Raw genomic sequence first — 14,375 nt, forward strand, 5'->3', positions numbered from 1 at the left:
TCATCGATGGTCTAATAAAGGGCATATAAGACCTGGTTTTCTTGTAGGGTATATTCTTCCTGAGATACTTAACGCTATTTTCACTCCATTATTGCTGTTCTTGGTGGGTTTTTTTTTTACACAGTGCTATAATATCCCAGTCATTCAAAACTCCTATATGCACCTCTAGTGGTGGAAAAGCAGAAATGCATAGACGCCTCATTGAAAAGAAGGGTAAATCATATGTTCATCACTGCTTTAGTAAGGCAGGACACTGAGGTCGAAAAATGCGCAAAGGACCCCCAGAACAGGGTCCCCCAGCAAGGTAGAGGGCTGCTTACCAGACTTTGGTGAGGTGGAGGTGGTGGTGAGGTGATCTGAGATGCTTCCAGAGACCTCCTGCCTTCTTCCCAAAGCCCAGTAAACACTTGCCCAGCTTTGGGAAGGAGGGAAGAGCTCTAAGATCCTGCCAGAGTCCTAGACATTAATTCCTGGAGCTAGAAGCCTTGCTCTGATGCAGTACAAAATTCAGAGAGGTGCCAGCGGTTTCTCTGCACAGATGTCAAGCAGAGATGGCACAAAATTACAAAGATCCACTTGGGGGCGCTAAATAGCAGCCTTCCAGAGGCGTCATTTTATGAAAGATCACAAGAGTGCCTCCATTTTGTCTATCTTTGGGAGGAGGGAAAGGCTCTAGGACAGGGGTCCCCAAACTAAGGCCTGGGGGCCAGATGCGGCCCAATCGCCTTCTAAATCTGGCCCGCGGAGTGGTACCTCACACAACAAAGAACTTGCAAGACGAAAGAGTTTTGCGTTGCGCGAGGGATTCGCAAGACAACAAGGTTTTCTATGGCCGCCGCTTCGTCTTGCGAAGCGCAGCCATAGAATGTAGCGCGGGAAGGCAGCAAAGGAAGATCAGCTGTCAGCGTGGGAAGCTGACAGCTGATCTTCCTTTGCCGCCTTCCACGCTACAGCTGGTTTCCCAGGGCTTGCCAGGGGGGACGGAGCCAAAGGCGGCGGTGTGTGGGCTGCCTCCGCCTGTCTTCCCGAGCCAAGGGGAAGACAGGAGGCAGCAGCCTTGGCAAGCAGCACCCACCATGCTTCGGCTTCATACCCGGAGCCAAAGCGTGGTGGTACGGGGGCTGCCCCCGCCTGTCTTCCCTGAGCCAAGTGGAAGACAGGAGACGGCAGCCTTGGCAAGCAGCGCCTGCCGCGCTTTGGCTCCGTCCCCTGGAGAAGAATTACCAACTGTGGACGAATGGTAGAAGAAATTGATAGAATTTATGGAACTGTGAGTTGACGGGGAGACTTCGGGACTGGAGTGAAGAAGCAGCGGAAGAAGATTGGAAGAAATTTAGAATTTATTTGAAAAACAAGCATGTAATAGATTGATTTAATGGTAGTGAGGGAGATACAAGGAAGTTGTAGATTATATAAGGGTTTGAAAATAAGTATTGTTAGAAGATAGGGATATTAGTATTAAGATGAAAGATATAGACCGGATGTTTAAAAGATAAGATATAATAGATATAGTAATATGGTAATATTGATGCAAATCTACGGTAGAATCTATATAAGATTTAGAATTTACTAAATATGAAATGTAAAGAAGCGCAGCAGGAGGAGGGAGAGGAAGTCAATAGATTAGAAATAAGGTTTATAAATAAGAAGTTTGGTTTATGTATATTTTTTGTGTTTTTTATGTATTTTGTATTTTTCGTATTTTTGTATTTTTTGTGTTTAGTGTGTTTTGTATTTTTGCATGTGTGAAAATCCTTAATAAGTATATATATATATATTTTTAAAAAGTGCGGCAGTTTGGGGGCTGCCCCCGCCTGTCTTCCTCAAGCCGGCCGGAGGGCGAGCACCACACACTTTCTCCTGCTCGCCCCACGCGCTGCGCTCGCCCTCGGGCCGAACTGGGATCGGCCGCTTCAGCGCCAGCGCCGCCAAGGCGAGCGGGAGAAAGTACGCAGCGCTCGCCCTCGGATCGGCCCTCTCAGTGCTGCAGCTGCCACATACTTTCTCCTGCTTGCCCCGCACGCTGCGCTCGCCCTTGGGCCAGGCCGGGATCGGCCGCCTCGGTGCTGCCGCCGCCTGGCTTCCCTGAACCAAGCAAGCGCTGTTACCGCCAGTCCCCCAGAGCCCATAGGAACACATTAATTAAATTTCAATGCATTCCTATGGGAAACTATGCTTTTGCAAGACGAAATTTTCGTAAAACGAATTGACCGGTGGAAGGAATTAAATTCGTCTTGCACTGTATTACCAAAGTCCGTCTGTCTCGTTTATCTTTGGGATGTTGCCGCCTTCCCAAAGCCGGCTAAAACTGATAAATTCACAGTTTGCACAGGTATGTGCACTGGGGGTGGGGTGGGGGTGGAATGAAAAAATGGAGTGGATTTCTTCCACTCTCCGTTTGTTCATTCCTTCCCACCTGGTCCTCCCGACACCCTTGAAGAAATAGGAAGCCGCCTCCCAAATTGCAGACCATGTTGCTGCCCAACTCTGTCCAACATACAGATCTGTGCCTATCACTTCCTCTTGTCTATTAAGGAGCATTCTCTCACCTTACCTGTGATAGAAATGCGCTAATCGAAAATTATCTGTACTAAAGAATCATAATAGAGAAGATCCACCTGAGGGCGCCAAATAATGACAAATAAATATTAACCATAGAATCATAGGATTTTGGAGTAGGAAGGGACCCGAGCATCCTCTTGCCGAACCTTCTGCAGGCAGGAATATGCAGCTGTGGCATACAGGGATCAAACGCACAACCTTGGCATTATTAGCACCCCGCTTTAAGTAACTGAGGTATGAAAGGTACGTCTTTGGGAGGGTGGAGCGAGGTTTGCACAGGTGATTGTGTTCATGGGCAGGGGGGAATAAATAAATGGAGAATGGGTTTCCTCGGCTCTCCATTCGTTTATTTATTTACCCTTCACTACGGTGGTGCTGTGGGTTAAACCACAGAGCCTAGAGCTTGCCGATCAGAAGGTTGGCACTTCGAATCCCTGCAACGGGGTGAGCTCCTGTTGCTCGGTCCCAGCTCCTGCCAACCTAGCAGTTCGAAAGCACCTCAAAGTGCAAGTAGATAAATAGGTACCGCTACAGCGGGAAGGTAAACGGCGTTTCCGTGCACTGCTCTGGTTCGCCAGAAGCAGCTTTGTCATGCTGGCCACATGACCTGGAAGCTGTACGCCGGCTCCCTCGGCCAATAATGCGAGATGAGCGCCGCAACCCCAGAGTCGGTCACGACTAGACCTAATGGTCAGGGGTCCCTTTACCTTTTTACCTGACACCCAAACCTTCCTGGGGCCCTTGGAAGAGCAGGAAACCATTTCCACCTCACCTCCCCAATCACACCCCCATGTTGCTCCCCAACAATCAGGTGTGTCCCTGTCTCTCTCTCATGCCTATTAGGGAACAATCACTCACCTTACCTTTGATTGCTGTGCTACTAATTACTTCTAGAACTTTAGATTTAGAGAAAAAGTGTTAATAAAAAATTATATGTACTACAGAATCACAGTTATAGCAATATGTGAAAGGCAAGGAAAAATCTATCCATTTTATGCCACTGAGTACTAGCAGTTACCAGGTGATACGCACAGAACTACGTACAGGCGAACAGAGTTATTTCAGATGTTGTGCGATGGTAGTATATCGCAATGCTTAGCTGTTGGTATACCATGATCTCGATAATCAGACATGGTCCAGTGCTAGGCTATCTGTCATTCTAAAACCCTAAATGCACCTCTGGTGGTGGAACCCCAGAACTGCAGAGATACTTCATTGAACACAAAAGTAAGTATACTAATTTGTTTGGTCAGGGCACGATCCTGGAGGGCAAAATCTGAGGCCCCACTCAGCTGAATGTGCCCAGCCCTACCACCTGCCATCATGGCTGAATAGTCAGGCTCCAAAATAAATAAATAAATTAAGGTATGCTTTTTAAATGTTGCAAAACATTCTTTATTCACCAATAAATGAAAAAACCAAAGATAGAAAACTTACAGAAATACTGTTATAGCAAGTTGAAAGCAGCATAAGTTTGGGCATTATCTTTGAACTTCCTGCTCAGTTTTTTTCTTTCAAAGAATACAATTCCCTCCATAAACCTGCTAGGCTGGTTTATATGTATTCTTTTGCAGTAAGTTAGGTTAAGCATAGTTGCTATGGACCAAGGAAAGACATACCGTATTTTTCCATGTATTGGACGAGGCTTTTTGACTCAAAAATCACGTCAAAAAACTGGGGTCGTCCAATACACAAATAGTGGCATGGGGGGGGAGAGAAGCGCTGTGCTGGCAGCCAGCTCATTTGTGGGTGCTGGCCCCAGGGACATGGCACACATTTTGGGACGGGGGCGCATTTTGGGGGCGTGGCGGGCAGCGGCAATGCCGCCCCTGGGATCGCATCGCTCAGGGCGCACCACCCCCACCGCCCCTATCTTCCTATGCCCCTGAGTGCGGCTTCCCCCAATGCCACAGCGAGCGGGGAGTGTTTCTTGCCCGCAGATGTGGGGGGGGGGAGAAGCTGCACGCTGCCAGTCGGCTTGTTGGTGAGAGTGCAACTTCCCCCTGATGCCGCTGTGCACTGTGGGCACTCCCTGGGTCGTTTCTCGCATGTGGTGGCATCGGGGGAGGTTGTGATCCCAGAACGCAACTTCCCCCGGTGCCACTGCATGCGGCGGGCGCTCCCTGGATTGTTTCCCCTGTTCGGCAGCATTGGAACGCAATGGCTGGTGGGAGTGCAAATTCCTCCGATGCTGCTGCGTGCGGAAACGATCTAGGGAGTGTTTCCTGCCCGCAGCTGCGTGGGGGGAGAGGCTCAACAACTTTGGGCCATCTCCCCCAGGGTCGGTGCTAGGGTTTTTTGTGCCCTAGGTGAGATCACCTTCTGGCGCCCCGCCCCCCATTAATAAAATAAAATAAAATAGAAAAAATAAAAATTAGAAATAGAAAAAATAAAAATAGAAAATAGAGAAAATAAAAAGTAGGAAAAAAAAAACAGCTGAGAGGCGCGGCGAGATGGCACCTCCAGAGGTTCGCGTGGGGAGCGCGAGCCTGGGGCCGCCTCCACTGCGCCTGTCAGCTGTTTTTGAGCAGCTTCAGGCCGCTCTCCAGAGGCATGCCCGCACCTTAGGATAACGGCCTGAAGCCGCTCAAGTGCAGTGACAGGTGCGGAGGAGTCAGGCAGCCCCAGGCTCACGCTCCCTGTGTGCCTCCGGAGGTTCGCGCAGGGAGCAGGAGCCTGGGGCCGCCTCCACTAAACAGTATGCGTGCACCTCGGGATAGCTGCCTGAAGTGCAGTGACAGGCAGGAGGGAGGCAGGCAGCCCCAGGCTCACGCTCCCTGCACACCTCTGGAGCTTCGCGTGGGGAGCGCGAGCCTGGGGGCCCCTCCACTGCACCTGTCAACTGTTGTTGAGCGGCTTCAGGCCGCTCTCCGGAGGCGCGCCTCAGGATAGCGACCTGAAGCCACTCAAGTGCAGTGACAGGTGCAGAGGAGGCAGGCAGCCCCAGGCTTCCATGCCCCACATGCCTCTGGAGCTTCATGCAGGGAGCGCGAGCCTGGGGCCGCCTCCACTGCGCCTGTCAGCTGTTGAGCTGCTTCAGACCTCTCTCTGAAGGCAAGCACATGCCTCAGGATAGCTGCCTGAAGCTGCTCAACAGGTGACAGGCGCAATAGAGGCAGCACCGGGGGGGGGCGGCAGCAGGCCGGCCGGCCAGCCAGCGCCCCCTCCATTTTGGCGCCCTAGGCAGCTGCCTAGTTCGGCTAAATGGACACGCCGGCCCTGATCTCCCCTCATTTTCCTAAAATTGAGTCCCCCAAAATAGGAGGGCGGGTCTTATACCTTGGGGCGTCCTATAGACGGAAAAAACCTGGTATGTTTTCCAAAGGGTTGGAATCTCAACCCAAAGAACAAGAGGAATCCTATGCTACCGTATTACACTTAATGTAGAAATATAAATGGAAATCTTATCCAAGAGAAAAGACAACTATCTCAGTGACAGTAATGAAACTGGGTCACTGGCGTAACAAGGGTGTGTGTTTGGGGCAGGTTGCCCCATGTGCCACCCTGGAGGGGGGTGACACTCGGTGCCCCACCGCGACTCCCAAGCCGAGCTCTGCCACCGCCTGGTAAAAAGCCTTGCTTAGTGCGGTGGAGGCTGACTTGCTCGCTCATGGTGCTGGGATCCTCTGCTCGCGGCTGCAGCACCATCGTGGCACCATCCATATGGCCCTGGCAAACCACTTCGTAGCACACATGTGTGGCGTCACTATGTACGCCGCCGACGCTGCACATGCACGCTATGAAGCGGTTTGCCGGTGGTATCACTCCAGCCCCGTACGGATGGTGCTGGGATCCTCTGGTCACGGCTGCAGCCGCATGTAGAGGATCCTTCCTTCACAGCTGCAGCCGTGAGCAGATAATCCTGTCACTACCCGTACGGCGCTCGAGCAGCGCCACCAGCAAACTGCTTCGTAGCGCGCATGTGCTACGTCAGGCATCCCCAAACTTCGGCCCTCCAGATGTTTTGGACTACAGTTCCCATCATCCCTGACCACTTGTCCTGTTAGCTAGGGATCATGGGAGTTGTAGGCCAAAACATCTGGAGGGCCGCAGTTTGGGGATGCCTGTGCTACGTTGTACGTAGTGATGCCGCACATGCACGCTATGTTGGCTGCTCCGGGTGCCTGAGCGGCTTCCTCCGCCACTGAACTGGGTTGCTAAAACTGCACAACACACTGCCAGCAGCACAGTGTAGGTGGGAATATGGTTAACGCATAAACTATACTTGCAGCTGCTAAGAACATATAACACCTGTTTTTTAGCACAATTCAACGTGTTGATGCTGACTTTTAAAGCCCTAAACGGCCTTGGCTCTGTATACCTGAACAAGTGTCTCCACCCCCATCCTTCAGCCCGGACATTGAGATCCAGCTCCGAGGGCCTTCTGGCGGTTCCCTCATTACAAGAGGTAAAGTTACAGGGAACCAGGCAGGGGGCCTTCTTGGCAGTGGCGCCCACCCTGTGAAATGCCCTCCCATCAGATGTGAAGTAGATGAGTACGTAATTATATAACTTTTGGAAGGGAAGCTTTTTAAGGTTTAGATTTTTCTATGTTTTAATATATGCTGGAAGCCGCCTAGAGTGGCTAGGGGAACCCAATCAGATGGGTGGGGTACAAACATATTATTATTATTGTTATTACTACTACTACTACTACATGCATGGACCCAGGTGTATGAACTGAAAACTTACAAACAAAGAAAACACGTAGCTGTAATTTCATTACACCATCCTTCATGGCCATGTTATAAGCAAAAGTACAGTATCCTCAGCTTAAAAAGCAAACTCAAGCATGCATATTCTGCCTTCTTTGCCATTCTCTAAGGCACACATGCAACTTGGCTATGCATCTTAAAAGGGCTCAGTCTCCCTACGTATATATCACACCATTCAACTGTTTCTGATTCTCTCACTACATGGGCAAATTATCAGAGTACAGTCAGCTAGTTTCCAATGCTGGCATTTACGGTACTTGCCCACTGCACCAAATTGACACCATGTCCTGTCCTACTAAAAAACTAAACAATGCAAAAAGTACAATTTTACAGGCTAGGACCAGTTTACCCTCACTAGAGCGAATAAATATGCATTGGAAACATCATGAAAATGTGCAATTTTCATATTACAGTAATAATATTTCAGACCAGTGGACCCCATGAAATTGGCATTTGGCTTGTTCACTACTGCACAATTCTCCAGTTTGCAAATTGCAATGCATATATGCCTAGTTTCCTTTGAGCAAGTATTAGGGGAGCAAGATAATACAAACCGATACAACCAGGCAAGATGTGCCACATCGAGAATTAGGCAAACTTTTGCAACCCAGATTATATACCTTCATATGAACATACATGGGCATGCACACACACAGAATGTATTCGTGCATTCCAGAAAAGAAACATGTGCATACATCAGGTTACACTATTTAACTATTTAACACTATTATACTAATTAACTATTAGAAAACTAGAAGAAATAAAACAAAACTACTACTACAATCCTAAATGCATGGGAGAAACTTTTGGATACATAAATACATTTATGCGACCACAGCTGCACAGATGCTATTGGCCAGAAGTAGAAAGTAGATAAAGTCCCTACCAGAGAAGAATAGCAGATTAAATTGATATAATATGTTGAAATGGCTAAAATGACTGGAAGAATAAGAAATCAGGAAGACCAAAAGTGTTAATAAGGAATGGGGGAAATTCATAATTTATCTTAAAAACCATTGTAAACAGCTAAAATCGTTGGTAGGATTCAGAGTGGATAAAAATCAATGGGGTTTTTTATTAAAAAAAATATCAGGGTTTTTTTATCAGTTTTTTTTATTTAAATTGGATGTTTATTTAAATTGGATTTTTAAAATAAAATGCTTTTGGAGAAAAAAAATCTAAATATGGTCTTTTATTTAAGTTACATTATAGTCCAAAGGCTATTCATCAGGAAATAAAGATTTGTTTAAGTTTCTCATTTGTGTTAAAACTCAGTCTAAGTGGTTTTTTAAAAATACTTTAACCACATCATTCATTCAACAAATATGGATACACATGCTATAATGTTATTTAGTTAAATAAGTTGTTTAAATTGTGCTATAATGCTATAATATTATTTAGTTAAATAAGTTGTTTAAATTGTTATTAAGGAAATGATTATTTTTCTCCTTCTAATAAAGTACAGTAGAAAAGTTTTCCAAATATAAAGTTAACTTATTAAACCTCACAATAATTTCATAATTATCAGTCTTTGTATTTCTAATAGTATAGTCATATCAGTAATTTTTGATATGACTGTAAAAACTACTCTGAAAATTTATTATTCCAAAAATGAAACCTTCATCTGGTTGTAAATATTAAGATTATACCAGCAAGAATGAATATTTCTGCAAAAAATAAAATAAAAAATTATTTAAATAAAGTCTTAGTGATTGAAATCGATTTGATTTAAATCAAATCCACCCTGGTAGGATTGGAATAAGACTTGTAGTTTAATGGTGAATTTTGGACACAATAGAGAGGTAAAAGACTTGGATTATCATAAAAGAAGGAGGAGGAAATAATTAACAATAGGACCCAGAAAGTGGAGGAGGTAGGTCCAGGACAGAATCCTGTTTTTATGTTGTATGTTGGATATGTGATTGTAAAATATTAATCTGAAAAAACCAAATAAATAACTTTTTAAAGGAAAAACTTTTGGATAGACATGCACAGGATTGTGCAGAAAAGGACCCCCGTCAGGTCACAAATTCAGTCTCCAGCAGCTGCTGCCAATAAACAACACAGAGCTTAGATGAGCCAAGGTTATCAGAACGCAGAGGAGGCTGCCTATTACATCTCTGCATGAGTTCCTGCAATGGTGTTCCTAACTTCCCTACATGAAGCCTTCTACTGCATTGGGGAAGGAAGCAGGCAGCTCTGCCCTGGGTCTGCAAGGGGCATGGCTGAAGTAACCCCCACCATTATAGAACTTTAGACACTTAGTGAAGGGATGACATCTTGAAAAGGCACTTGGATAACGAATTAAATTTCTTTGCTGAACTCTGTGCTTATTTTTTAGTTGTTTTCGGAATTGTTACATTCGTCTTTAGCTTTACATTAACATTTTGACTGTGGTTTAATTCTGTGTGTGCATGCCTTGTCACCTGTTTTATATTTGTCAGCAGCTGATTTGCAGGTGCCTTGAAAACCCCTGGAAACAGAGAAACTCAGATATATAATAAGCTAGACACCAAATGACTCCTTAAACCAGTTTTACAGTCATCAAAAAGGAAAGTCACCAAAAAGCTGCCATGCAGCTTGAAAATCGTATTTTTCAATGCAGCTTTTTCGTTCCTGAAATTCATTCCAATTGTGCAGATAAAATATAAGGAATAGAATTCTACACGATGTGTTGCTAGCCTGCGTGCATGCCAAGGATCCCCAGGCATGCACATCCAGATGGTGGAGATATCAGGTGCCATCCTGGCACCTTGGCATCTTCACTTGGTTGCAAGTGACCAATAGCCAGGTGCAAAATGCACCTGGCGGATTTTAAATGCCTCCTGGAAAAATGTAAGAACATAGGAAGAGCTTGATGGATCAAGCCAACGGCCCATCTAGTTCAGTATCCTTTTCGCAAAGTGGCCAAACAGATTCCTATCTAGGGAACCCGCAAGCGGGATTTTGAGAACAAGATCAACTCTCCCATCCTGTGGCGTCTGGCAACTGGTAGTCAGAAGCATAGCTGCCTCCTACCACTTTACCAGTTCCCTTGCAGTAGATAACCCTCTCCTCCTTCGTGAGTTTTGCCTATTCCGCTTTAAAAAGCTGTTTAGGGCTGGGGACCATGATTGCCGCCTCCCGCGGGAAGCTGTTCCACAGTTTAACTTTGCGCTGTGTGAAGTTAAGACTTTCTTTTCTCTGCCTTCTCCCAACATTCAACTTCGATAGAGTTCTAGTGTTACGGGAGAAGGCAAAAAAACATTCCTCTATCGCAGTGGTTCCCAAACTTTTTTTGGCCATGCCCCACCTAGGCATCTCTAAAATCCCATGACATTTAATTCTTATTGTTCAAAAAGTGAACTCCTATTCACGTGGACGAAGCCTAAAATGCCATTAACTTGGTCTAAACCAGCTTCCAAATTGCCCTCCCTTTAAAAAGAAGCGCAAGAAGTCTATTACAGCTCGCTCCCCCGACCTGCACATATGTCCCGCGGAACCCTCCATCCCCAATCCAACCCCACCGCTCCCCGCCTCACCGGGCTCCAAGTTATCATGCTGTCGTTCCGAGAATCCTCCAGGATAGCCCACAGCTTCATCAGGAAGGGGGGCAGCTGCGGGGTTGCGGGGGCTGCAGAGACCCCCACGGCAGCCGCGGCAGGAGCAGCTTGCGCCTTCCTCATGGTACCTGGAGAGCGGCTGCTGTTCGTGCCAGAGGGAATCCCTTTGCTGGGAAGAGAGATGGGGCGGTAGAGTTTGCTTAACTTTGCTTTAAGGGGGCGGGGCCTCGCGCTCGGCCGCCCATTGGCTGCCCCTGGAGCGGAGGCGACGCAAATACGCACACATGTGCTGGAAGAGCGCTCCGGCTATTGAAAAAGGGAGGATTTCGGAGGTAGCGGCCAAGCGTCACGGCCGTACGTGCGGTAAAAACGGTGCAGCGGGTGCGGTCTGCCGCTTGCAGACGCTGGGGCCGCGAATGCGCTCTAAGCGCATCGCTTAGCTTTTCTGACATATATATGTATGTAGTCCTAAGTCCTTTCACTTTCCCTTTCCCTTTCCCTTTCATGTATTAATTTATTTCGAAGAATTTATACGCAAAAAACCCCCGACCTCAATGCATTTTACAAAATAATAACAAAGCAATTGGATTAACAACAAAAAATTAAAACTTTCAAACGTTAAAATAGCATATCTGAACAATCTGGACGTAGCCAAGAGGAGGAGCTGCGCCCCCCCCAACAAGTAAAACTACAAACTTAATTGACTGAGGTTCTGCTCCCCACAGCATGAAGCCTGCCCCCCAACATAAATCCTGACAGCACCTATGCTAAACAATAAATACTTTTAGCAGGTGCCGAAAAGAGCATGCTGAAGGATATCAAAAGGCAGGGAGTTCCAGAGTGCAGGCGACACCACACACAACAGAAGATCAATTTCTCGCAAATGCAGAAGGTATTTTGTGTGGCACCTGTAACAGTGCTAGTTCTGCTGATCGAAGCAGTCAAGTGGACACGCATGCGGTAAGGCAATTTTGTATATTATAAAATTAATATAACCATGCTCAACATTTGTGTTGTTTTGGAATCGAGTGGAAAATAAATAAATAAAAGATAATATATTACAAAACAATATACATGAAGAAATTGGAAATGAAAAATGTTTTCCCCCACCAACTCTCCATGAAAGATGGTGGTCCTCTTCCAAATCCAAATCCAATTCAAGTCCACTTCATATATCCTGGCTCAAGAGATCCATAAAGGGTAACACAAAAATAAATAAACACTGAAACCAACCAAAAGTGTTTATATGAAACCCTTTATTGTAGGTTCTTCACTGTATGCACAATGAAACTACTTTCTTTCCTTTTGCTCTTTGCTTGAAGTTTGGGAGTTTTTTTCCCCAGTTTGTTGTGGGTTTTTTTTTAAAGCTGTGGTTTTGCTCAGACCACCCCTGCCCATTTTCGGCTCTTCCAGCCGCTGCCTGCTGTCCAACTAGATTAATTCATTTATTTATTGCATTTATATATACTGTACGGTGGCGGGTGGCGCTGTGGGTTAAACCACAGAGCCTAGGGCTTACCGACCAGAAGGTCGGTGGTTCGAATCCCTGCGACGGGGTGAGCTCCCATTGCTCGGCCCCTGCTCCTGCCAACCTAGCACTTCGAAAGCACATCAAAGTGCAAGTAGATAAATAGGTGCCACTCCGGCAGGAAGATAAATGGCGTTTCCGTGCGCTGCTCTGGTTCGCCAGAAGCGGCTAGTCATGCTGGCCACATGACCCGGAAGCTGTATGCCAGCTCCCTTGGCCAATAAAGCGAGATGAGCGCTGCAACCCCAGAGTCGTCTGCGACTGGACCTAATGGTCAGGATCACCTTTACCTTTATATACTTTATACAGTGGTACCTCTACTTACGAATTTAATGCGTTCCGAATGCACATTTGTAAGTCGAAAAAATTTGTAACTCAAATCCCATAGGAATGCATTGGGAGAAAAAATTCGTTAAGTAGAAGCAACCCTATCTAAAAATTTGTTAGTAGAAAATATCCTATCTAAACCGCATCCAAGATGGCGGACGGAGCTCCATTCATAAGTAGAAACATTCATAAGTAGAGGTACCACTGTATACTGTACCAGCTTTCCTCCAGGAACGAAAAGGTGGCATGCACATTCACACTTCAATTCTAGGTATGCTCTTCAAACATATTTGGGAATATACGAACAGAGGAAGAGCCCTGCTAGATCAGGCCAATGGCCCATCTGATCCAGCATTCACTTTTCCCACTGGCAAATCCCATACCTGTGGAAAACCCTCAAGCAAGACCTGAGCGCCAGAGCAACTCTCCCCTAATGCAGTTCAGAAGTATTGCTGCCTCCAACTGTGGAGGCAGAGCAGGTTATAGCATGACCCTACAAAATTTCAGGTCCCCAGTTTACTCCATTTTGGTCAATTTCTACTTTCTTATCACACAGTTAATTCCGACCAACATATTAACATTTGTTCTTTCACTCTGCCATAAAGCAATATCCAGTCATAATTGACCTGGGAGTGACAAGCTGCACAAGACCTGGGAGTGACAAGCTACACAAGCAGCTTGCCCTTGCCATCTAAAGCTTGAAAATGAAACAAATGCAGGCAGCATACAGATATGCTAATGACATCAAATTGATCAATGTAGGGCACAGCATGTATACCTTGCTCAGCAGCCAATCAGCTTGCAAAATGTTTATTCTATTTAGTGCAGTCCCAAAGCATTACGTGTTCCAGATAGGCCAATGGCTTGAGCCCAGGGATCAGCTGGTTTTATGGCCTAGACTTTGCCCCCTCTTGGCGTCTGTAGCTATCATAAAGCTTCTTTGGAGCTTCAGGAAGAAAATGTTCGGGGAACACTTCTGAAGCCCTTCCCATGGTCTCAGCTTCTAACCAGCTCTTCTCCTGTATCAAAGTAAGGGATCTGTGAACTTCTTTAATTGAATACTTAGTTAGCAGGGGGTGGGTGGGTTGCTGAGGCCGCAATACTAGGCACACTTTTTGTTGTTGTTTAGTCGTGTCCGACTCTTCGTGACCCCATGGACCAGAGCACGCCAGGCACTCCTGTCTTGCACTGCCTCCCGCAGTTTGGTCAGACGCATATTGGTCGCTTCGAGAACACTGTCCAACCATCTCGTTCTCTGTTGTCCCCTTACTTGAGTGTTAATTCTGGCTGGGCTTACTTCTTAGGAAGCGTGCAAATTGCACATGTACAAGTGGGTCACATCTCTCAATGGGACATGAGGTATGATATGGGGAGGATAAGGAGGGGAAATATTTCTGAAGCAGGTGACTTCTAAGATGGAAATCTTCACTATCCTGGTCTGCCTCCAGGTTTTTTTGGGCTACTTAGGGTGGGAGCAATAGTTCAGGACAACTGGAATGCACTAGATTAGGCAGAAATTGTGGCAAGCTTTCAGTACTTCCTGAAGATTCACTTATTTAAACAGGATTTCCCTTGCTCATAAGATTAATAAAACCGCTCTGTTTTATTATTTGTTGAAATTTAATTTAATGTTTTATTGATGGATTTTCTGTTTTTGCTAATGTATTTCTTTGTATTTTTGATTATAACTTTGTGTATATG

The 14,375-nt window shown here is 46.1% G+C and overlaps 2 protein-coding genes across 3 annotated transcripts in view; one reads left to right on the top strand and one right to left on the bottom strand.

Moving 5' to 3' along the window:
* LOC118079254 (heat shock factor protein 3-like) overlaps positions 1-10,905 on the bottom strand; it is a 51,417-nt gene extending 40,512 nt beyond the window's left edge. The window contains exon 1 of the mRNA XM_060270248.1: positions 10,799-10,905. Coding sequence (XP_060126231.1) covers positions 10,799-10,858 — 60 coding nt within the window. The 5' untranslated portion in view covers positions 10,859-10,905. The remainder of the gene's footprint in view (positions 1-10,798) is intronic.
* A 2,656-nt stretch (positions 10,906-13,561) lies between these two features.
* Positions 13,562-14,375, top strand: part of HEPH (hephaestin) — a 43,513-nt gene continuing 42,699 nt past the window's right edge. For both annotated transcript variants that reach the window (XM_035103281.2, XM_035103280.2), the window contains exon 1: positions 13,562-13,703. The gene's annotated coding sequence lies outside the window, so the exon portion shown is untranslated. The remainder of the gene's footprint in view (positions 13,704-14,375) is intronic.

This window comes from Zootoca vivipara, chromosome Z, assembly GCF_963506605.1.
Source record: "Zootoca vivipara chromosome Z, rZooViv1.1, whole genome shotgun sequence".
Taxonomy (NCBI): domain Eukaryota; kingdom Metazoa; phylum Chordata; class Lepidosauria; order Squamata; family Lacertidae; genus Zootoca; species Zootoca vivipara.